The sequence below is a fragment of the Micrasema longulum genome, unplaced genomic scaffold (assembly GCF_059751315.1).
Source record: "Micrasema longulum isolate JH-2025_06_02 unplaced genomic scaffold, ASM5975131v1 h1tg000205l, whole genome shotgun sequence".
In the NCBI taxonomy this organism is placed as follows: domain Eukaryota; kingdom Metazoa; phylum Arthropoda; class Insecta; order Trichoptera; family Brachycentridae; genus Micrasema; species Micrasema longulum.
This window is the reverse complement of record NW_028277410.1, coordinates 436,921-460,234: the sequence shown is the minus strand read 5'-3', so window position 1 is coordinate 460,234 and position 23,314 is coordinate 436,921. Positions and strand designations below refer to the sequence as shown.

Here is a 23,314-nt window from a genome sequence, read left to right as displayed (position 1 = left end):
CAGATTAGTTATTGCGGAGTACATGAAGTCGATTGAGAATAGCATTATATGAGTATACTGTTTGCAAATTGTTGTTTGTCTGTACTTTCTCATTACACTAATATCCATTTTTTTATGTGGCTCTAATTATATTGTATTTTACAATTCTGTTCTTCTGTATGCTCCTTATGTATTTTTTTATTAAAGATTAAAGCAAAAAACAATATTTCAGGTGAACATCCAAAGAAAAATAGTGATTCTTGGAATTCTGGGGAGGCAACACTGCCAGATGAAAAAAGTTCCTCCAAGAAAAAGAATCCTTACAGTTCTACCAATGGAAATTTCAGTCCTATGGGATACTTTGTTAATGATGCTGTATTTATGAATCTATATGGGAATTTGAAATCGGCTTATTCTAGTCATAAGGTAATCTAAACTATAGTCCTTAAAATATAGCATGATTAGAATGCAGTTGTCAGGAAAAGTGACGACATAACTTTGTAGTAACGTCTAAGGAGGGATTTATATTGACACACGAAAAATCATTTGTATTTGGTATGTTAATTAATTTTTTTAATACAATGCTTGCATATAAATCAACATAAATAAAAAAAACTAAAATAAACCTAATTATAAATTAACATATTACAACAGAGATAAAGAAAATTTAAGAGAAGGTAATGTAGAAGTCTTGGCATCTACAGGGCTTATGACCTGTCAATGGCTGGTTTAAGTGGCCACTTTACACACTGTGTAAAATTCACCATTATGCCTATATTTGAACATCTATATTCCTTCGATTCTTTCATCTGTTGATGTTTGTGAAGTTAAAGAGCTAAAACCTTTATTTATGCGGGTGAGATTCGTCTAATTGAATTATTTCACCTACATACTAGGCAACGCCTGAAAATGTTATTTTTTCAATTTCTATACTTCTTCATTTCTACATTCTAATTATTAATGACGTTCTTACAAGGTTACATCGTTTTGCAAAAACCTACTTGATAAATACTTCAGCTACTAACCTTTTTGATAATAAATTACTCACATATGCTGTGAGAACTGCGTAGTAGTGCTGTCACAGGCGGGGGAATGAGTTAAACTTATGTTTATAGGTGATTTTTTTTTGTATATATGTACAATGTTTTGAGTTTGTCCAAATTTTTGCAGACAACTGGATTCAACCCCCAAGGGAGCTGTTAATATTTACATAATACAACAGAGATGAAGAACATTTTAGAGAAGGGAATATAGAGGTTTCAGCTCTTCAACTTCACTAACGTCAACAGATGGAAGAATCGAAGGAATATAGATGTTCAAATACGGGCTTAATGGTGAATGTTACACAGTGTGTAAAGTGGCCACTTAAACCAACCAATGACAGGTCATAAACCCTGTGAATGCCTAGACTTCTATACTCCCTTCTCTAAAATGTTATTTTACTCTGTTGTATTATGTTAATTTATATATATATATATATGTGACCTTGGTTTTCAGGTTACACTGGATTCCAGCACCAGTGTATTTTTAAAGTTTGTTTCCACAACACTGAAGAGTATTGCCATGCAGCTGGAATTTATGTCCGATAAAGAAGCCCATATTGCCGCTGAAGAAATTCTTTTTTACATCAAGTGCCTACTCCCAATAAATTCGGACAACTCAATATTTTGCGTCACACAAATATTGAAAAGCCTCTTTGCAACTAACCTGGTATCTTACTACAGTGATGTAATAAACTTTTTCCAATTAGGAGATAATTCAAAAGAATCGAATTGTGATAAGAGTAAAGCGAAAAATATTAAAAGCTTTTACACCGATGTGTTGATGGTAAATTATTTTGATAAATGTGATAATTTTGAATCTCACAACGATTTTAGTGAGAACAGGAGGAGTTCTATCGATTCTAGAATATCTCAAAATTCGTGTCGTCGTGGTTCTATTGCCGGTAGTCATTTGAAGTTGGAGAGAGAATACTGTAAAGAAATCATCAAGATTTCTCAAAGCAAAGTGGACAGAAGATGGAGTATCAATAAGCAAGATCTCGGAAGAAATTTGAGGCTGATTGAACCAGTTGTGATACAAGCTCTCAGTGTGAGTAATTTCAATGTCCAGTTCAGAAAAATATAAATATTCATTATTTTTTTTTCTTTTTAAAGCCAATCGACAGGCTACAAAAGCCCTTATGGATTGGTATTAAAGATTTAAATACACTTTCTGAACTTCTCAACCATCTCAGAAACTATTTAAAATTATTTTTTTATTTATTCATACAAAATATACATATTACAAAAAAGTAATAACATATCCCTAATTCTATGAGGCCACGAGCCCCGTGTTGAGTTGGGATTCAACATAATGGAAAGTGGAAGCATGCATATTATTAAATAATACTAAAAATAAACATTTTTGCCTAAATAATTACAGTAAAACTTTGTTTTTATGTTCCTCGGTTTTACGTTTTAGTTCCTCGAGTGTTTAGGTTCCATTTTTTTCCTTACATTCTTACTCAAATATCCCTCCAATTAACGCTTTTTATGTTTTTTGTAACTCCGGTTTTACGTTGAAAATTTTTCGAAACTCATTCAATCTGTCAAAAGACCCCGATTCGCGCGCCGCCCCTTTGCCCAAAATAGTGAATAAAATCAAGGCAAATAAAAATTAAAAAAAATTGTTGTTTCAAACTAAATTCAAAATAGTTTCAGTGTAATTGACCATTTTATTTAAGTGTCTAATTTTGACATTTTACTAAATTGTAACATGCGGTTGACGCTTGAAGAATAAAGTCTTCACATTTATTTATTTATTATATATACGGTTTAAGCCAATTACAACAATTACATGAAAAAACATAAATGCAAGAAACTGAACAAAAATAACATAAAACTATGTAGCAAAGACAAACAAGGGTAAAACAATAATGGTATACAATATATTCATAAGAACAAAAGACATAAGACTTTGAGCTAAACCATGCCAATCCAACTTCATCCCACACTGTTTAGTCGCAAAGAGATCTACGAAAAGCCGGAAGATCTATCCCAAAGCATTCCAAATTGTGTGATGAGTTACACATTCTGGATATTGGGGCATAAAAACAAAAGTTGCTTTTAGAAGATTTTATAAATAGCAGATTTTGACTTCTGATGACATGGTTGGGAACATGAAAAGAAATTGATTGCAACAGAGATGGGACATCACTTATGGCATTAAGTATTTTGAAAATGCATATAAGGTCCATCTCAGTTCTACATCTCTCCAATGAAGACAGATTAAGAGATTGCTCTATTTCAAAAAAGGAATAATTACCCCTTTGTAATCTGAGCAACCAAGCCACTTTTCTTAGAAAACGGTGTTGGACAGACAGAAGTTAAAGACTATTGATGTCGCACCATTCATTAAAACAATAACAGATTTAATAAGTTTAAGTATCTTGTCATCAGAAAAAAGCCACAATTTTGTATTTTGAAAAACATTGATAATATCATTTATAAAAATATTAAATAATAGTGGAGCAAGGTGGGCTCCTTGAAATACTCCAGAAGTAACAGTAATTGGAGAAGACAAGGAATTATTAATTTGAATCAACTGTTTTCTTTCACTTAGATCACATCAATAAATTACGATGCAGAAAGTTTAAAAATTTGGTAATAGAAATATTATTGATTGATCGATTTGGTGTTTATTTTGTAGAACTCCATATTTAAACAATATTATTTTGGTATGTATATATATTTACATATTTATACACACACAATTCTGGGTTTTTTTTATCCCAAGGGGGAGTAGGTATATTATTATTTATATCACTACAGAGATGGGTAGAATTTTTGTTTTAAGATTATGGATATTCGAGCGTTTACAGGGCTTATGACCTGTCATAGGTTGGGTTCAAGTGGCCACTTTTATGTAGAATTCTACAACATTCCCCATTCCGCTTATTAGCGAATATCCATATCGGTGACATTTTTGGTTTTAGTATATATGTCATGAAACAGGGAAAGCTTTCGCTAGCGCGTTTGGAGCGCCATCTATGTATTTGATATTGAGGTTAAGTATTAAAGCAAATTACTTTATTTATGTAGCTAAGACTCTATCCGAGTTAAATTAATTACTAGTAATCGCCTGCAGATGGCTCTGCAATTTTATTTACTTAATTTAAATTCTACCCATCTCTCCATATCTAAACTTAAATAAAAAATCCAACACTGATTTGAGTGTACTGAACACTTTATTTTATTTTTACAAATATAAAAACAAATATTTCGTGACAATTGTTTCGCCTTGTTGGGGCATTTTCAAACGAATGTGAAGATTAGATGGATTGAATGTCCTTAAGTAACAAATAAAAATAGTCTTATGAACTATAGCATGTACATCAATCATAATTGCGGGGAAAACCAATAGTTAAGGGCAAGACTAAGTGTTTAATAGGTAATGAGGAATTTAGGTATTCATATTTGAATTTTGGAATAATTTATAACAAAGTAAATATTTATTGACATACATGTATGTATTTTAAGATAATTAATGATTTGTTGTTTTTTATTTTACATTTGAAATCATGTATGCGATTTTCAGAGCTATACAATTCAGAACAACACATCTTTGCAGTGCAGAGTGTTGGAATTACTAAACCAACTTCTAGCACTGAGGTTAAACTATTCTGTTTTGGACAGCGACCAGATCTTCATAGGATTCATACTGAAACAGTTGAAAAATATTGAAAATCAAGAAATTCTGTAAGTATTTTATTTCCACACAGCTGTAGTAATGAAAATATAACGGTTGTCCTTTGTCAATTTCTGGTTTTGTCATTTTTCCCTATCAATAGTGTAGATTTAATTTATTTATTAGAGTTGCCCTGGTATTAAGAAATGGAAAACGATTTTGGGTCTCAATTTTATTTTTAATTATCTCAAAAGACTGACCAACAATACGTTGTAAATTCTGAATTATGATTAAACCGTCAGTATTAATTTCTATTAATGTTTTCAGTGATTGTGGAGATCTTGTCCGTTGTATATTCACATTCCTAGTACATTTATCATCTATGAAGCATAATACAAAACAACAGCTCATGGACATACCAAAAGTAAGCTCCTTTTCTTGAAAATATTTTCACCAATATTCGATTTTTCATTATGTTGCAATTATTTCACAGTTTTGTATTAAATTTGTATAGCGTTTCATTTTTTTTAATATCAAAAATGTTTTCCTGTAGTCAAACGCCCTTTTTCAGGATTTTAACCCGAGAGTAGCCATCAAGTACATAATACTCATTCAGAGTTCTGGTTTTATTTCATACACAGAACCGTTTCTTTATTTCGCTTGGACATTGAAAAACATCCTTATCAGTGTAACAAAATTCTCTATATCAAACAGTCATAATATTAAATATTTTCAGTTGATCCAGCTGTGCGACAGCCTGATGGCCAGCGGAGTACACAGGGAGTGTGCCGAGTCCCTTCACCCTGTAAGCTACAGGGTGTTTTTGTCTGGCCGAGCTCAGGGCCAAGATGGTCAGGTGGCAAAAGAGGTTCTTTTCGCTATGCAGCACAAGATAATGCACGATCCTGAGGTGTGATACTTGTCCGTCTGTGTTATTGTAGTCCCATCGAAAGGAGGTGGAATCTTATAAAACCAAATAGTAGACTAACTCGAGAAGACCACGCGCTGACTGTGCTCTAAAGCCCGCTTTGTCTGTTTTAAGAACTCTAAAGCCCGCTTTGTCTGTTAGAACAATTTGGGTTTTTGCATAAGATTGTACCTGCTGTTGGTATTAAGATAATTAGGGTTTTGTGAGGAATCAATATGACGAAAAAGAATTTAATGTGAGTTCGATAGGGTCATGCTAGGATCTGTGTTAGAATTTTGCCAGTATTATCTTGATAATTTGATGTACTTTTTTTGAGTTTGAGTGCGTGTTGTATTGGGCGAATTCTTTCAATGTTTCCTAGATACATAGGGGTTTTGCGTATGTGTTTATTTAGTTTGTAATACTACGTTTATAATCCTTTCAAAGCGGGATCCGGAATGTATGGCCCCAATTCAGATATATCACTGATATTAATACTTTGAAATTGATGTATATGGCTTTAGTTAGGAGCCAGTTGGAATACAACTCTACAATATGGACTCCGTATTATAGTTCACGCCAATATACTCTTGAAAGAGTTTAAAGATATGTTAGTTTTAAACTCGGAATCAGATGTGAATTTATTAACTATGACTTCCTGTTTAATTCTTTAAACTTGTTAAAACTAACAGAGAGAAGAAAATTAAAGATTGGTTGAATTTATTTAGCCCTCCAACATACCCTTCAGAACAGTTTTTCCAATAAATGAAGGTGCTGGATATTTATTTATTTATACTTTTACATTGTTTGTATTCTTTTTTTTATACATAATAATGTTCCCTCACTGGGGTGTCCCGTGCCAATGGAAACATTTTACAAAATGTGAAACGTGCCTAAGATTAGTTATTTAATAAAGTTAACATAATAATAACAATTAAAAAAAAATGTAATTCATCCAAATAACCTAAGTATCATTAACATAATAAACAATAAAAAACTAAAATAATCATAAAAAACATAACCAATTTATATAGACCAATAGAACAAATTTCATAAACAGTACACACATTTTACCTATATGAGACAACTGTACCTAAAAGAAGCACTTACACACTTCTGGTCGAACAATAAGGAGAGGTCTCAGCAAAATGTCCGTACAAAGTTTTCCCAGAGCATGAATTATGTCTTACCTAAAACCCGTACGACTTTTGCTCAGAGACATCTCTCATTTATCGCACCGAGAGTGTTCAATATTTTGGAAGAGCGTATTAAGCTCTCTAAAAATATTTTCAAGAAAGTAGTTAAGGACTAGATTTTCCTTAGTGGGAGGGATTTGAGTGGGAAACTCCTTGATGATTTTACGAATGTTTGAGTTTACTGTTTACCATGTTGATGTGCTATATATATATATGTATTTAAAAAAAAAAATATGTTTCTGATCCTATATTTGTGGTGATATACTCATGTGTCTGTGTCAACTAATTGCTAGTCCCATCCCAACACAGGACTTTTAGTCCTATGGAGTTGGGACTAATGTCTCAAATAATGTACAATAAATTTATGTATGTAAATAAATAAATAAAATTTGCGACGTTATGGGTCAGGTGGATAAATAAATTTAAGATTGTCAACTTTAAATGGGACTGCCCAAATCTATAAGCACTCATTAACTTCAAGGTACCTCGACAAATAACTCGTCAAATACGGCCGTTAAATTGCAACAATTCGCGAACGATATATTCGTATAGTGCTATTCTGAATCGACTCCATGTACTCGGCAATAACTATTCTGACATTGCTGATATTTTTAACATAAAGTATAGTTTATATAAATCAACTCTTTTTAATTATTTCAAAGATGGTGAACGGTAACTTACATTTGTCAAGCTATAGTTATGTACCTTTAATATATTTAAAAAAAATATTTGCTTTCTATTTACTTTTTTTCTAGTTTTTGTATATTTTTGTGAGTATAAATCATTTGTTTTTTGGATTCTTATTTTTAACTTTTAAAAAAAATAATTTTTTTAAAAGTTAAAAACTTAACTAAGAATAATTACACTTTGTAATTTTTTTTTTGTTTTTGTTCAATGTACTATGATTAAAAATATACCTACCGTCGCTTTAAAAAAAAAATATTTAAAGAAAAAAAATCATTTTTCTTACATTTTAATTTTTATATGTCTTTTAATGATTTATTTTTTACATAATAAATATTAGTATGTACATATAAACTTTTTATGCTTTTTTTTTCTCTCGTTTATCTACTTTATATTATTTAAAGTATTTATTTCTACACACTATTTATTATTTGTGAAGTAAAAGGCACTACGTGCTGTGTATATTGGGTTTAAGTGTACAATCTACTTCCATTATGCATAAGGACAATTAATAAGTACTCACAATATAAAATTGTTATTAAGAAATGGATAGTGGAGGTGGGTTGCGCACGGATCGATGAGTGGATCAAGTCAAATAGGTGAAAATTTGTGTACTGTTTATGAAATTTGGTCTACAGGTCTATATAAATTGCTTATGTTTTTTATGATTATTTTAGTTTATATTGCTTATTATGTTAATGATAATTAGGTTAATTAGATTAATTACGTTTTTATTTTATTACTATGTAAAATTTGTTAAATAACAAATTTAAGGCATGATTTACATATTGTAAAATGTTTCCCTCGGCACGGGACACCCCAGTGAGGGAACATTATTCTGTATAAAAAAAGAAAACAAACATTGTAAAAGTATAAAAAAATAAACATTGTATTCCTTTACTGTCATGCGGGTATCTAGAATAAGGTGAATGTACTGACCGTGTGACTATACTGCAGTGAGGTTTTTGAAAGCTTTTAAAGATTCTATGCTTTGTTATTTTCGCGGTTTGATTGTAAAGATACATTCAATGTTCTCTAAATTAGTTAAAATATATTGATAGTGAATATGCAAAATTGAAGAAAGACTTTTAATATCAAAAATATGCATACACAACACAGGTTTTCACCAAATGTACTCTCTGAAAATGACCTCGCCATATTTCCTTTATGCAGCGTGTGTCTGATTCGATCGCTCAGAGTTTTTTACCGCTACTAGTTTATAAACAGCTTCAGGATTCATCGATCCATCAAATCTGTTTCCACAGGTCATCAAGTTGATATCCTCCATCCTGGTCTTCTCAGAAGACAACCCTGACAGCCACTTCCGCTGGTCTCAGCTGGCGCTGGACTCGATGCTGCAGCTCCTGAAGCAGGGTTGTGTGGACATGGACTCGCCGACTGCCTACTCCAGTCTGGAGACTCTCGTGGACTGTCTGCACCCCGAGGTTATTCACGAGCAAGGGAGGATCGAGAGCGTCATCAGGATTATGTGCGACAAGCCACCAGATCAGGTAATCAGTACACCAAACTTCCATTTTACACGGATTTTTTTAACGGTTTCTTAATAACATGTAACACTACTACAGAACACACACAAAACTACCCTTCAGATATTTTTATCTGTTATGTTATCCATAGTGTTGAAGTGCTTTATCTGTTTAGTTTTTTATTGTTTACTTTTCAGCACAAACACTTTACAAATTTACTATTATGCTCAATGTTTGTTTTTGTAAATTTATTGATAATTTTAAGTTGCCAGAATTTCACTCGTCCATGCACTTAGTAGCTGCAAGACGATTAGTAATCTAGCTTCAATAGGTAAATGTTATCAACTATCAAATATCCAAATTTAGTAAATGAGGTCTAGAATTCCAACCGTCCATGCGCTCAGTAGCTGCAAGACTTGTTGTTATCTAACTTCTATTTTTGTAAATTTGTTTTTTATTTCATTTTTAAAATATCACTAAAACTCTAAACTCCATTGTCAAATAAAAAAATAGGAATGAAAATAGGGGCTAGAATTCTTATTGTCCATGCGCTCTGTAGCTGCAAGACGTGTAATCTAGCTCCTATATATCATAACTGGAGACGAGAAACAAGAATCCTAACCGTCCATGCGCTCTGTAGCTGCAAGACGTGCTGGAATATTTATTTATTGTACAGCGCCCTTGAGGTGATTTTCACAAAAACGGCGCTATATAAATTATCCAAATATAAATAAATATAAACAAAAATTAAATGAAAAATAACATTTTAACAGAGTTATTATGCCGTGTGTCGTTTGTACTCTTTTCTGAGTTTTCGGATTGCATTACAGTGTCCATCATCAGGGTTGATGTTGTTTATGTAGATATATAAATAAAATTTAATAAAATTACCAAATAAACAAAAAACCAAAATAATATCAAAATTCCTAAATTCATGGTCAAAATACTTTTGTTTTCAAAGAAATACAAAAACTATAATAATCTTTTTTAACCCAAGTGAAATCAGGATTTTTACCTGAGAGTAGGTACTCGCTAAATTTTAATCATGGTTTTGATAAAATTATCATTAAAATCTCTTTAGTTAAGTTTTACTACAGTAAAACCTCGTTTTTACGCTCTTCGATTTTACGTTTTCCCTTTTTACACCGAAATGCTCAGGGCCCAATTTTTTTTCATACATTCTCATACAAATATTCCCCCAATCAACGTTTTAAAATTATCGGAATTCATTTGATCTGTCAAAATAGCCAAAATTATGTCGTAAAAATGATGCCGCGGTCCGCGCGCCACCGCGTGTGCCACGCGAATTAAGAATAAAAACAGGTAAACAACTAATAAAAGATAAATTATTGTCCTAACCTAAATTTAAATCAGGTGCAGTGTAATTGACCTTTTTGTTTAAGTGTCTTCCTTTAGGGTTAGTCTTAGTTTTCATTTGAACAAAAACGTCATATTGACTTGCACAAATCATGATACACAGTTGACAAACGTTTAGAGACAATAGTTTTAATATCATTAAATTGCGATGTTTAAAACATAACGTTCGAAATATTTAAAGTTATAAAAAAGATAATTTAAAAAGCCGCGAACTATATAGTTGTTTTTAGTGATGCCATTAGAAAAAAAAGTAATACCATATAAATAAAATTCCCCAACATTTAGAGGAAAAATTATTTTATGCAAATTCAAAATTCTATTTTCGTTTTTTTTTTATTTACACATAAAATAATTTTAACATGCTGTTTTTAAATCAAATAAAAAAAAAAAAAATTAATGAAATTATTGAAAATATTTTTTAAAAAATATTGTCAATTTACAATTATCACCGTTTTTACAAATTTTCTGGAAGTGAATGTACACTATTGTGTAGCAAATCAATTTTATTTTTATGTAATTCCTGTTTTTTCCATATATTTTTCATTTCCTCACTTCAACGTTTTCCTCAATTTTACACTTTTTTTCTTGCTCCCTTGAAAAACATAAAAGGGGGGTTTTACTGTTTATTATTTGAATCAGGTTGTGGTCCCGTGGCTAGTGTTGCGGACTCATGGATCAGAGGTCCGAGGTTCGAACCCCACTTTACCCCAAGTTAATTTCCATTTTCTAATAGTGAGTTATTTACAACTCGTTGAAAATGGTCAGCAAAATTGGAATATTTGGGTAAATTATATGAAATTAAAAACTCATTTATTTATGAAATCGTTTCCTGATTTGAAAAGTGCTACTGCTTAAAAGGAATACAAACATAATACAAATGTGTATGGGTAATTTATAAAATAAGTGTGTAAGTGAATAGTAATTAAGAGTAAGCTGATAGAATTAAGTATAATGTACCCCAAGTTGATTTCCATTTTCTAATAGTGAGTTATTTATAACTCGTTGAAAATGGTCAGCAAATTTGGAATATTTGGGTAAATTATATGAACGCTAATATTATTATATGATATTTTTATTAAAATCATTAACTTTGCAGTTTTATTAAAAAAAAAACAAAAATAATAATTTAAAATTCAAATGGCTACAAACGAATTTAATAAATGTCAATCCACTATAATTTTACCGTGCCGTTTAGATTAAGATGATATTTGTGAAATAAGTTATTCTCCGTCATTTGGAAATTCTTGTGATAATGAACCGACTTAAGTCTCTTTTTTGGAAAGTTACAGTTATAACATTAACTAAATATATAAAAGTAGATTGTAAGATAAAAGAAAAACATGTATCATTTTATGTAACTATATGAATAATTAAAAAAATTATTTATATATTTTTTGTATCTTATTTCCGCAGCACTGACTTCCTCATTCTAATGAATATTCTGTTCTATTGCTCCCACTTCATGCCTATTTGCCTTATTTATTTTCCAATCAAATAATATGTAAAATTCAAATAACGGTATAATCTTCCAGGATACTGCTTCCATAGAAGTGAAACAGAGGTGGCTCGCAACGGTGTTGCTTTTCATGCGCAAAGTGCTACCCAAATACACGGAGACGAAAATTCTCTCCGCCTTCGACCAGCTGAAGGCCGCCGAAATATCTCCTTCCTCCATATTCTTCAACATGGAGAACCAGATTGATCCCCTGAATGTCCAAACGGTGAACGAGAACTGCGCCAACTTGTCGGCTGAGGTGATCGTAGTGAGGTTCATGTTCAGAGTGCTGACTTACGCTCTTTGCGAGATGGAAAACTGCGATAAAAATCATTTCAGAGAAGTTGAACACGGGAAGAAATCTATCGGGAACATGACGTATTGGTGCTCATTGACGACCAGTTTTCTCTGCCAAGTGAAACATATTTTATATTTTAAAGGTAAGTTGTTAATATTTAAAGTGTTAACTTTGTTACAATATTTTAAGTTTGTTAAAATGTTTATTTATTTGGGATTTTTACAGTTATTACATAAAAAAAAAGTAGAAATATATTAACAATACTAGAGCTGATTAAAATTCAACTGGACTTTATTGGTGTAAGTCTTTATAGATTTATAAATTCACTAAGATAGACCGGATCTTGTCTTGAGGTAGTAATTTTTATTTTTTTTGTCCTAGCTTTAATTTTATTTAATTGTATTTTATTTTATTAGTGCCTGTATTTATTATAAGAAATTATATTTACCATTGTTAGAATGGACTGCATAAGTCCGTCAAATAAATAAATAAATTATGACATGTCATTCGCTGGTTTAAGTGGCCACTTTACACTCACCATTTTGCCTATGTTTGAACATTAATATTTCTTCAATTTTTTTACCTGTGAAATTCAGTCTTTTATCTACAAACATTTGGACAAACTCAAAATATTGTGATAGAACCAACTGGTCCAATAAGAAGTTTAAAAAATTGGAAAATTGTTTTCAGGCGTTGCCTAGTATGTGAAATAATTCGATCAGATGAATCTCTTCACAACAATAAAGGTTTAAGCTCTTTAAGTTCACTAAAATGAACATCGTCGGTGATACTGCAAATATCACATAACCTTATTTTTTTTACAAAAATGTTTTTTTTACATAAGTTCGTTCTTAAGACTAAGAGCCGTTAGCTTTAAATTATTGATATTTTTACTTTAAATAATGGTAATTGTTCTAATACTTTAGTGGTATTTTAAGTTGGTTAAAATCATATGTAATATGTAGGATGTCACACACGTGTTAAATTAGTGCACCTGAAGTAGACTAATGACCGACAATGTAATGTCATCATTTTCTATCGACTCCAATACATTCGTATAATGCAACTATTATAGTATTGCACGCTAAACCGGGAGCATTGTTCTGCAGTACGTTCACATCGTCCCCACCATGAAGAAATGAACTACAAAGGAACGTTGTCTATAAAGAGATCATAGAACGCAACGCCAGTTAGTCAGCCCGTTCAGTCAGTCAGCCCAACAAGTTCAGTTCACTTCAATCCAGCTCGACGATGTCATTTAGTTCCAGCATGTAGTACAAGTGCAGTCTCTTCAACCCATCATCGCCGCTACGCTCGTGCTACAGAACCAAGTGCTGTATCTTATTCGACAAGTAATAAATACGCATTAAACGACAACCTCGTGTCTTCTCTGTCAATCTCTAACTGGGGTAGGAACTCCAACCCCCAACAATGTTATCCTACAAATATATTAACAGAACAGTTTTTATGTTTGCGTGTATAAAAATTGAATTTATAGCTGCTGTGCTATCATATTTAGTCATCTTTCAAAAGACCTATGTTCAAGAGCTCCGTAAATGATTGATGAATAAATTTCAGATGGTTGCCAATTCCCTTTGCTGGCTAAGACCGCCCGGAGCGTTCTGCAGAGCGAGCAGAGCGGCCTCAACACCGGCCTTTACAGTCCCGAGGAGAACCTCCCCCTCAAGAGGCTGGGGGCCGTGTGCGGCCGGCTGGGCTGGGCGCGTCCCCTGCTGGCCGCCCACTGGGCCCAGCTGAGGGCCCGCCTCGCCCTACTGGCCTCTCCCCCCAGGCTCTTGCAGGACCAGGGCGGAGAGATTCTGCAGATCGGGTGCTTCCTGGGACTCTGTGAATACTTTGTAAGTGTTATTAATATTTGAAGCATTAACTTGGTGTTCAAACATTTTATCAAATGTTATTAAATATTTGTATATAACCACTTACCGACTTTTCTATGTTTACCTGTTTCGAGATGTACTCGTCTCTTCGTCAGGACACCAATTGAACCAAGGTTGGAAAAACATCAAGCAATTTTGATATTCAAATGAATTTTGAAATGAGAAATATTGTTAAAGAACATATGAGGTGTCTTCGCAATAACAATTTCTTGCAAATCATCTAATCAATTTTACCCCTCCCTCCCCGGTTATGTGAACCTAGTACACATTGCGTCTAATAACTATAATATCTTTATAAATATGATAAATATTGGGTTTAGATTTTTAGTATTCCTCCATTACACATTTACGTATCGACTGAAATATTTTTTTATTAAATAATAAGTACTTATTAGGCACAAAAAAAGCATTTTATCGGAAATCTGGGATAAATTACAAATATTATCAAAAGTATACTCACAGTATACCAATAACACCTAGCGTTACGCGTCCACTATATGTCCAGTCACGTAGTCTAGTACTAGCTACTTAGTAGCTCTCGGGAAGTTGGCGCGGGTGCACGTTTCGCCCGAGTCGTTAGCAGTACCCAATGGTTTTTTCATGTTTTCAGCAGTTAGATTTCAAATATTATCATCTTTGAATTAAATTATGGTTAATTAAAGCCATTCCCTATAAATACTCCATTTTCTTTCCTTGAAATCTTTTATTTTTTAATGTCTACACAGCGCCGTAACGCGCGGGTGTTTTTAGGACAGTAAGGTAAAGGTCATGACTTTAAGTTAAATTAGAATATTCCTCCAATTAACGTTTTTCATAACCCCGGTTTTACGTTGAAAATTTTTCTCAACTCATTCGATCTGTCAAAAGACGCCGAGCCGCGTGCCGCCGCATTTGCCCAAAATGGTGATTAAATTAATGATAAATTAAAAAATGTGTAAATTGTTGTCTCAAACTAAATTCAATGTAGGTTCAGTGTAATTGACTATTTCGTTTAAGTGTCTATTTTGACATTTTACTAAATTGTGACATGCGGTTGACGCATGTTTAGGAAGAATAAAGTCTTTACATCAATAAATTACGATGCAGAAAGTATACAAATTTGGCAATAGATATATTATTTGAAGTTATAAACATAATTTGGAAAGAAGATTGTTTAAACAGTTATCATAAAAGTGTGAAACAGTTTTGCCGCGATGTAAATGACAGTTGAAATTCTGTGGTACCATACTAAAAAAAGTGATATTATATAAACAAAATTTCCCAAAATTTAGGGAAAAAATCATTGTATGCATTTTATGCAAATTCGAAAAAAGAAAATACATTGTGGTATTGATTGAAAAAATACATTTTTAAAATGAAATCATAGGTAAATATGAATAATCCCCAATAATGATAGTTTTTACAATTTTTCTTCAGTTTTTCATTTTCTCACTTTAGCGTTTTCCTCAGTTTAACACTTTTTTGCTGCTCCCTTGAAAATCGTAAAACAGGGGTTTTACTGTACTTAGTTTAAAAAAAAGGCGCGAAATACGAAATTACTACTTTTCCCCAACCTAATATTTTTTTAGGCTTAGTTTAATAGTCCATTAACAAATTAAAAAAAAATATATAATAAAACCACTGAACTTCCTCATTGACTGACTGTATGTTTACTAAATAAAATGAATAAATATCACATCTGTATTTAAATTTGACCTGTGATGAATTGTCATTGTAGAAATGTTTTTTTTTTTAGGTGGACAATGAATTAGAAGATGTGATCTATCTGACCTGGCTTCTCATCAACAGGATTCATATTTTAGTGCGCTTTAGTACAGAGGGCATTGTGAAGGAACTCATCGACAAGGTCAACAACAATCCTAGTGCCTCAGGCCTCATGCTGCAGGCAATTGCGGCGAGGTGCCACCAATGTCTTCAGGTAAACTATTACATACATTACAGAACTGTAATATTGCAGACACTGCCAAGATCATAGAATTAAGAATAGTCCAGAAGGATTGTAGAATCATATTTGAATACATCAGACTGTGTTCAAAAAACCCCTCACTTTGCCCTACTTTCGCCGCGCGCATTCGTAACGTCGCCCCGTAATGTTGCACAATGGGAAAAAATATAATCATAACACGAATGTAAGGTAAAACAAAAACAATCTGTTAGTTTCTCTGAAATTTTATTGTGCACGTGGAAATATTGATTGACACAACAGAGTAGATAAGTAAAGGGTCATTTAATATGGGTAATTGAATTAATGAACTTTAAACTTAAAATATGAAACAAATTTTACATTAAACGGAAATTTTTTTAAAATTTTATTTTACATAAAACGGATATATTTTATATCATGTATTCATGTAATGTAATAATATTTGATGTTTTAAAGATAATGTTGGTCAAATGTCCACCACAGAGTTGTTTAATCCGAGGTCCAATTTTCATTAGTTCTCAGGTCGAGAATTGCCAAATAGATATTAATTTTCATTGTAAATACTTTTAAATGTGAACCTGTGTATTTATTATTGTAGGGTTATTCTAATTTATTTTTCTATAATTCGCCTATATTTATTTTATTAAACTGAAAATGCATGTTTGTGTTTATTTTTAAATTTATTTATTCATTTTATTCTCAATATACTTATGTTACATTTATTGAGACATAAATCCCAACTCCATGGAACCAAAATCCTGTGTTGAGTTTTTTTTGTTTGTCCATCACATCTCCGAAACGGCGAGTCATAGCGGCCTGAAATTTGGACACGTCATTTTAGATGCGATTTCAAGGTTAACGTTGCTATTTTCGAGTAAAATTTTAATCGACCTCTACTCGATAAAGACTCAAACATTATATGGATGCCTGGTGCGGCCCTGACATATTGCCCGTAATCAACTATCATTATCAACAGTAAACATACTTTAATTCTCAAATTTATCCCCTAAATTGAGAAAGAATAGTATCTAAAGTAAATATGTTGTTAAAAGAAAAGTTTTCTAGTAACATAATACACGTGTCGGGACAATAAATGCCAAAAATCAACGTAAATCATAGGAAAATATTCAAAATCAATTACCTGTGAAAACTGACTGTTTTAACACTTTTGACGCTCCTACTGTTGTAACCAAACATACTGCAATGAGGAAGTTCAGTGGTTTTAAAAAAAAAAAATATTTGTTAATAGACTGTTAAACTAAGATAAAAATTAATTTTTTAAAATTTTTATATATCGTATTATTGGCACTACGATTTTTCAAAGTTTTGTATTTCTGAAATAACTCCGCGTGTAACGTCAGAGGTTCATTTCCGCTTATTCTTCCCACTGGTCTTCCCATTGGTCCAGAAGTGACAAGCAGACCGGAAATCTTCCATAGCTCTCAGATCATAGGTTGATTCTCATGAACCAAGGACGTCATTTAAAGTAGTGCGTTTTTATCAAAATATTTTTTATTATTTTTTCTGTACATTTTCAAGAAAGTTTGCCCCACAATTTAATGCTCTAATTTTTACCCCGCGTAAGAAAACATTTTTGTATCCAATTTCCTGTAGGGCTGAAGTTCCTCATTCACCATTGTCAATTTTTATTAATTATAACGTAAATATCCAAGTTATTTACAAACAAAGCCAAGCACAGCGACAAAAGCATCCGATAGAACCGTTATGCCTATGTTGTCAAACAAAACAAAATGGCCACAAATTTGTTGCCAACCAACATTGCTTGCGTTCTATGCAACATAGTGATAGGGCTTCTCTATAGGTTGACGCATTATTTCTCCGAGGAAGAAAGGCTATTTTGTCTATCATTTAATAGAATTTAATTTTCAGGGCACATTCGGCATCAAAGTATGTCGGATACTTTCCGGAACATTTCCTACTCAGGCCGGCTCCCTTCTTCTGTTCATCTGTCGCGTACTCGGCTCCCTCCACCCTCCCACGGCCACCCCCCTCGCCCGGCTGGCCCGGGAACGGTGCAAGTACCTGCTGGGCCTGGCTCCCGAGGACGTACACCTCATGCTGACGAAGGAGGATCTGCAGATCGCGCTGGAGATGATGAAGAAAGATCAAGTTGTTTTGAGGTTGGAATGAAGGATATTTTGGTACAACATTGATAAGTTTAGAATTTCGTGCTGAAACGAGCTTAAATTTTCTCTCTATCTCTACTGAGGTATTACGCAGCCAGCTCTACCGACATGTCGAAACGTGTTTTGAGGAAGATATGGCTACCGAAAATAAAAATATTAATATTAATTATTAAAGTTATTTTTAAAAATCCGTCTACTTTTCCCACTGTTCAATTATTCAAATTAAAGGTTTTAGATATAAAATTGTTATATAAAAAGAATTGTTTGTTTCAAATACATAAATACAAAATAAATAGTAGTGTTTCTAGGTCACAAAATGTAAGTGCGCGACCTAGAACAGGTGGTAATATCTTAATTCCCAAATTAAAATCAACTACAGCACAACATCATTATACTTACAGAGGAATATTTTTCTTTAACGAAATGAACAAAGAAAATAAAAAGTACAGTCAGAAATACAATACATTTAAGAAAGAAGTGAAAAGTTACATTTATAATTCTTCTTTGTGTAACACTGATTAAAAACACCGTTTATAATAATTTTTTTTGTAATTTTTATGTTATCCTAAAAATATTAATAATTAAAAATAAAATAAACTATTGTAAGACGTCACTCCCCGTTATGTACACAATAATTGTTTTTCTTCTTTTACGTAATAGGAAACGTTAATGTAAATATATGTATTTAATTAATATAAAAATTGTATTTAGTAATAATATATATATTTATTATCTGAATTTAAAAAAATTAAAATATTTCATTGTGGCAACATTTCAGATGAAATGGATATTGATGAATTTTAAAAATATTTTTTACAGCAGCAACATTTCTTCTGCAGTGTTGTCGTTGCATCTTACGGCGCATGCTCATTATGTCATATCAAAAATCAAATTAATGATCTGACACATGCGCGGTAATTACCTCAGATTTTCAAATCTCAACCGCTAGATGGTGCTGTCACTGCTTCCTTAACTGTCAAACTTTACTCAGTGCTTAAGGATCAGTTAAAATGGACTTATTTCTCTTTCATATTTTAAATAGGCTTCTGTGTAAAAAGTATCCACCTCGGAACGATTTAAAAATAAAATTAATCTCAATTAAAGCAAAAAGTACTCGCTTGATCACACGTAGTTACCTCAAAACTTGAAGACATAGGGTCAATATTGTATCCTTGTAATCGCTCGGGAGAATTCATCTTAAACTACTTCAATTTACCATCATATAAAAACTCTTTTTTTATATCACCCGTCGATGGGAGGAGTGCTCTCCCGAAACTATAGTTGTGTTCTTGTAAAAGAATAAAATTGTGTAACACTGATAACAAAGTTTTATTTTCATAATAATTTATAATGAAGTGTTACGAAGTGAATGCCGATTCAATTAAAAAAAAGATAAGACTTTTTTATCTTCCGATTGTAATGGCCCCTAGGTAGCCATAAATAAGTGTAGATAAAGAAAAATTGGGAACCTTGGACCTCCTGCATCTGAATCTGATACACTACCAAAAGACTAGATGTCTGTCTCATTTATAACTTGTTCAAAATGTTTGTTATATTTTATAGATTGCATGTGTTAAAATGTATGACCTCATTATTTTAGATTTATTTATTTATATATACGCCCAATGGGCATTTTGATTATGTCCTGCCGGTAAAATAACTTTGCGACTTTAAATTGGTTGTAGATTACAATTGTCAATCTGGAATATAAAAAAAGAGTTTTGCACACTCACAGCACTAGATGAAAAACTGAGGGTTCCCTGGTTTTTCCCCAAATTACAAATTACTTCGGAGAACAAACATAAATTGCATTATTCCAAGGTTGTTCAATAATCTTCCAAAAATCATTATTCACACGGAAGATCTTCAAATGAAAAAAAATAACTGAAAAATTACCTCCTTAGTATCTTTGAGTAAATGTATTTTATATGTGTGTGTAAATTAATTACTATTAAAAAAAAATCCATGTAATCTTTTACATTTTCTTTCTTATGTTACACAAAAATTATAACTGTCCATTATTTATTATAGGAGCAAAAATTCATTAACATTTTCTTGTATACCCACGAACAGGCCATGCCTTTGTGGGATTTTTTTGTTTACTATTTTTACTATTAATATGTATTTCATTGCTATGTAATTATGTTTTATTTTTTTAATACTCTGTTTTATCACTTATGTTTATTGTAAAAAAAAAAAAAAAAACAACAAACCTGTATTAAAAAAAGCGTCCCACCGAAAAGTCCCAAGACTTAGTGGGTAATTAAATATCAAATGAACGCTGATCTGCAGCACTGAAAGTTAAATAAATATTTTTAGGCACCCAGAATTAATACAGAAAGTGAATATGCTCGCATCAACATTTTTTGATTTATCGCCCCTGGATTTATCTCAGGATCGACCAATAAATGCGCAGTATGTGAAGACAACATCCATCGACAATAATTGGCTTGTGAATCAGATAAAAAACAGGTAGGAATGATGTAATTTGAAAAATTATTTCTTACATTTTTATTTCTTTTTGTCCCTCAAATCATAGGTTTAACTTTTTTCACTCACCGCCTATTTTGAGTATGAAAAATTTTCTAGAGCCCCCCGAGTTTTTAAAACATACCGGCTGTTGCGCATCTTAAAAACACCGCTTCGGGCAGCAAATTTTCCGTGTATGTGGGCACCGCCAAGGAGACTCATGTCCCCAGGTGCGGTGTGCGGTGTGCGGTATGTGGTGGGCAAGCTGTTATGTTAATAAGCCATTATTATTATTATTACAGTTAATTTGGGTCCATAACCTTCAATGCATTTCAATAAGTATGTATTTTACAACTATAAATTGTAATTATTACCCATTTCAAACATTGCTTATTTAGTAACAGATAGAGCACACATCAAACAATTTAAAAAAAATTGAAGTCATAAACTATTATAAATTGAACAATGTTTGATTATGTCCAAATGCTTGCAGACTGGCTGGATTTCCTCCCTAGGGAGTTGTTCATATTAAAATTTATTTCAACAGAGAGGGAAAAAGTTTTCGAGAAGAAATTTGGAAGTCTAGGCATTTACAGGGCTTATGACCTGTCATTGGCTGGTTTAAGTGGCCACTTTACACACTGTGTAACATTCACCATTCTGCCCATGTTTGAACATCCACATTTCCTCAACTCTTCCATCTGTTGACTTTTGTGTAAAGTGGCCACTTAAACCAGCCAATGACAGGTCATAAGCCCTGTAAATGCCTAGACTTCCAAATTTCTTCTCGAAAACTTTTTCCCTCTCTGTTGAAATAAATTTAAATATAATAAATTGTTTTAATTAATTGACGAAATAAATGATTTGTTAAGAATGTAATGTAAATACAGTACAGGATTCTAAAATGCCTTCATAATTTTTTTCCTTTACTCTTTTTGCTAAAGATGTTTTATTTTGTTTCTCTAGATGCTACAAAAACTCAAACGAACGTCACATTTTCGGAAAGTATGCCAGCCTTGCGAAACTCCTAAACAATTTGAATTTAGACCAACTGTATTCAATAATTAACTGCGCTGAATTCGATTGCCAAATTTTAACAAAACTGTTGCCATTTGGTACAGAAAACTACATAAAAAAAATCCTCGAAGAATCGTCAAAATGGGAAGAAAAAGCAAAGAAATTGAACAACGCAAACCAAAAAAATTCAACGTACGCATTTAGTTCAAACATATCCGAAAACTCTTCGAAGTTTTATGTTTCGGTACAGAAAAATGAGGAAATAAAACGAGAAGAAATGGATCCATTAATAGTACCCGAGTTTGAGCCATTACTAACCGTTTCATTAGCGAACTTTGAAAGACTGATTCAAACGATTGTCAGTTTATTTCCAAGACAAAGCAGACCGCTGAGTCAATTCGAAACTGGAAATTTTTCAGATAATCACACAATGGACAAATACACGAGGAGATGTTTTCAAGTTTTCCGAGACAAAATGTTCAACGAGGAACTGATGGAAGCTCAGAATATCTTGTCATCGTATTTGCAGTCGTACGCCAAACTGAAAAACAAGCTGAGCAATCTGGAAAGTTCCGTCAAGAATAAGGTCTTCGATCTTTTCCTTCCGAAGACTTTAGCGAAGAATCTAATGTCTTTCACTGTCATCTCTCTCCAGTACACTCTGTATCTGATAAAGCTGTTTGAAAATGATTTGCCGACCGAGTGTGAGAGCTCGCTGAAGAGTATGGGGTTCAAAAATTTTCAACACAATTTCGATATCACATTGGACGTTTGCATTCTGAATGCTTCTAAGTGTTTTGATTTGCCAGCAGTTTGGAAAATATTGAACGTAGAAACAAATTCATCGAGAATACATTCCGCTATTAATTGTCTATACACATATGTGAGGCACTCAGTGAAGGTATGTTCATTGTCACTTTTTGATTATTTTATTTATTGTTTTACATATAATCACTTAATTAAAGTCCTATCAAATTGCATGGCATTAAGTTCATTAGTATTGCATTCTATGCAATTCATTACTTATGATAGAATAGCCTAATTGTTTTTTTTTTATCATCTCCAAATTAAACATTTTGCAAGTGACATTAGTTTCTTGGATTTAATTTTCAACTAAATTAGTTCTAGTTTTCGTAATCATTTTTGCATTTTATTGTAGTTTAATTTGGCGTTGGAATTTTCTGATACTTTTTTTCTTTAAATGATAAAATATGGGGCCTTACTTATAAACCTGGTCAAAAATTACGCCTAGGCATAGTCATAGAATAAGGATGGTATGGCAAAAATTCTTACTTAAATACTAGGTCATAAATATTTTTATCAGTAACCTTTTTCTTGTACCAGGTATAAACAGTTACACCGGGTATAGTTATTTTTTGGTATAAGGAAATCTAATGAGTAAGGTTGGCCGATTTTCTTTTAATTTTAAGCTGTGTTTCTTTTTTTTATTTATAAAAATAAACATTTACTTCTTATGATTTACCTAAATATTTAATTTTGAGGGCCATTTTAAACGAGTAGTAAATAACTCACTATTAGAAAATGGGAATCAAGTTGGAGTAGAGTGGGATTCGAACCACGGACCTTTGAGCCGTGAGTCCGAGACACTAGCCACGGGACCACAACCCGATTATAAATGAGTGTATTATTTATGAAAATAAAAATAAGTTTAATGTATTTAAGGGCAACAAATATAATAAATTTGTATCAGTGCTATTTTTTGGTTCATTTTATGTCGACGAACAGCTTGAAAAAAGTTGAATTAAAG

The 23,314-nt window shown here is 32.3% G+C and overlaps 1 protein-coding gene across 1 annotated transcript in view; it reads left to right on the top strand.

Moving 5' to 3' along the window:
* The window catches only part of htt (huntingtin), a 56,646-nt gene that overhangs the window by 5,806 nt on the left and 27,526 nt on the right, over positions 1-23,314 (top strand). The window contains exons 5-16 of the mRNA XM_088243321.1: positions 212-405; positions 1,477-2,070; positions 4,558-4,718; positions 4,975-5,071; positions 5,384-5,557; positions 8,700-8,945; positions 11,831-12,233; positions 13,670-13,950; positions 15,725-15,907; positions 17,804-18,054; positions 20,380-20,532; positions 21,496-22,447. Coding sequence (XP_088099447.1) covers positions 212-405; positions 1,477-2,070; positions 4,558-4,718; positions 4,975-5,071; positions 5,384-5,557; positions 8,700-8,945; positions 11,831-12,233; positions 13,670-13,950; positions 15,725-15,907; positions 17,804-18,054; positions 20,380-20,532; positions 21,496-22,447 — 3,689 coding nt within the window. The remainder of the gene's footprint in view (positions 1-211; positions 406-1,476; positions 2,071-4,557; positions 4,719-4,974; positions 5,072-5,383; positions 5,558-8,699; positions 8,946-11,830; positions 12,234-13,669; positions 13,951-15,724; positions 15,908-17,803; positions 18,055-20,379; positions 20,533-21,495; positions 22,448-23,314) is intronic.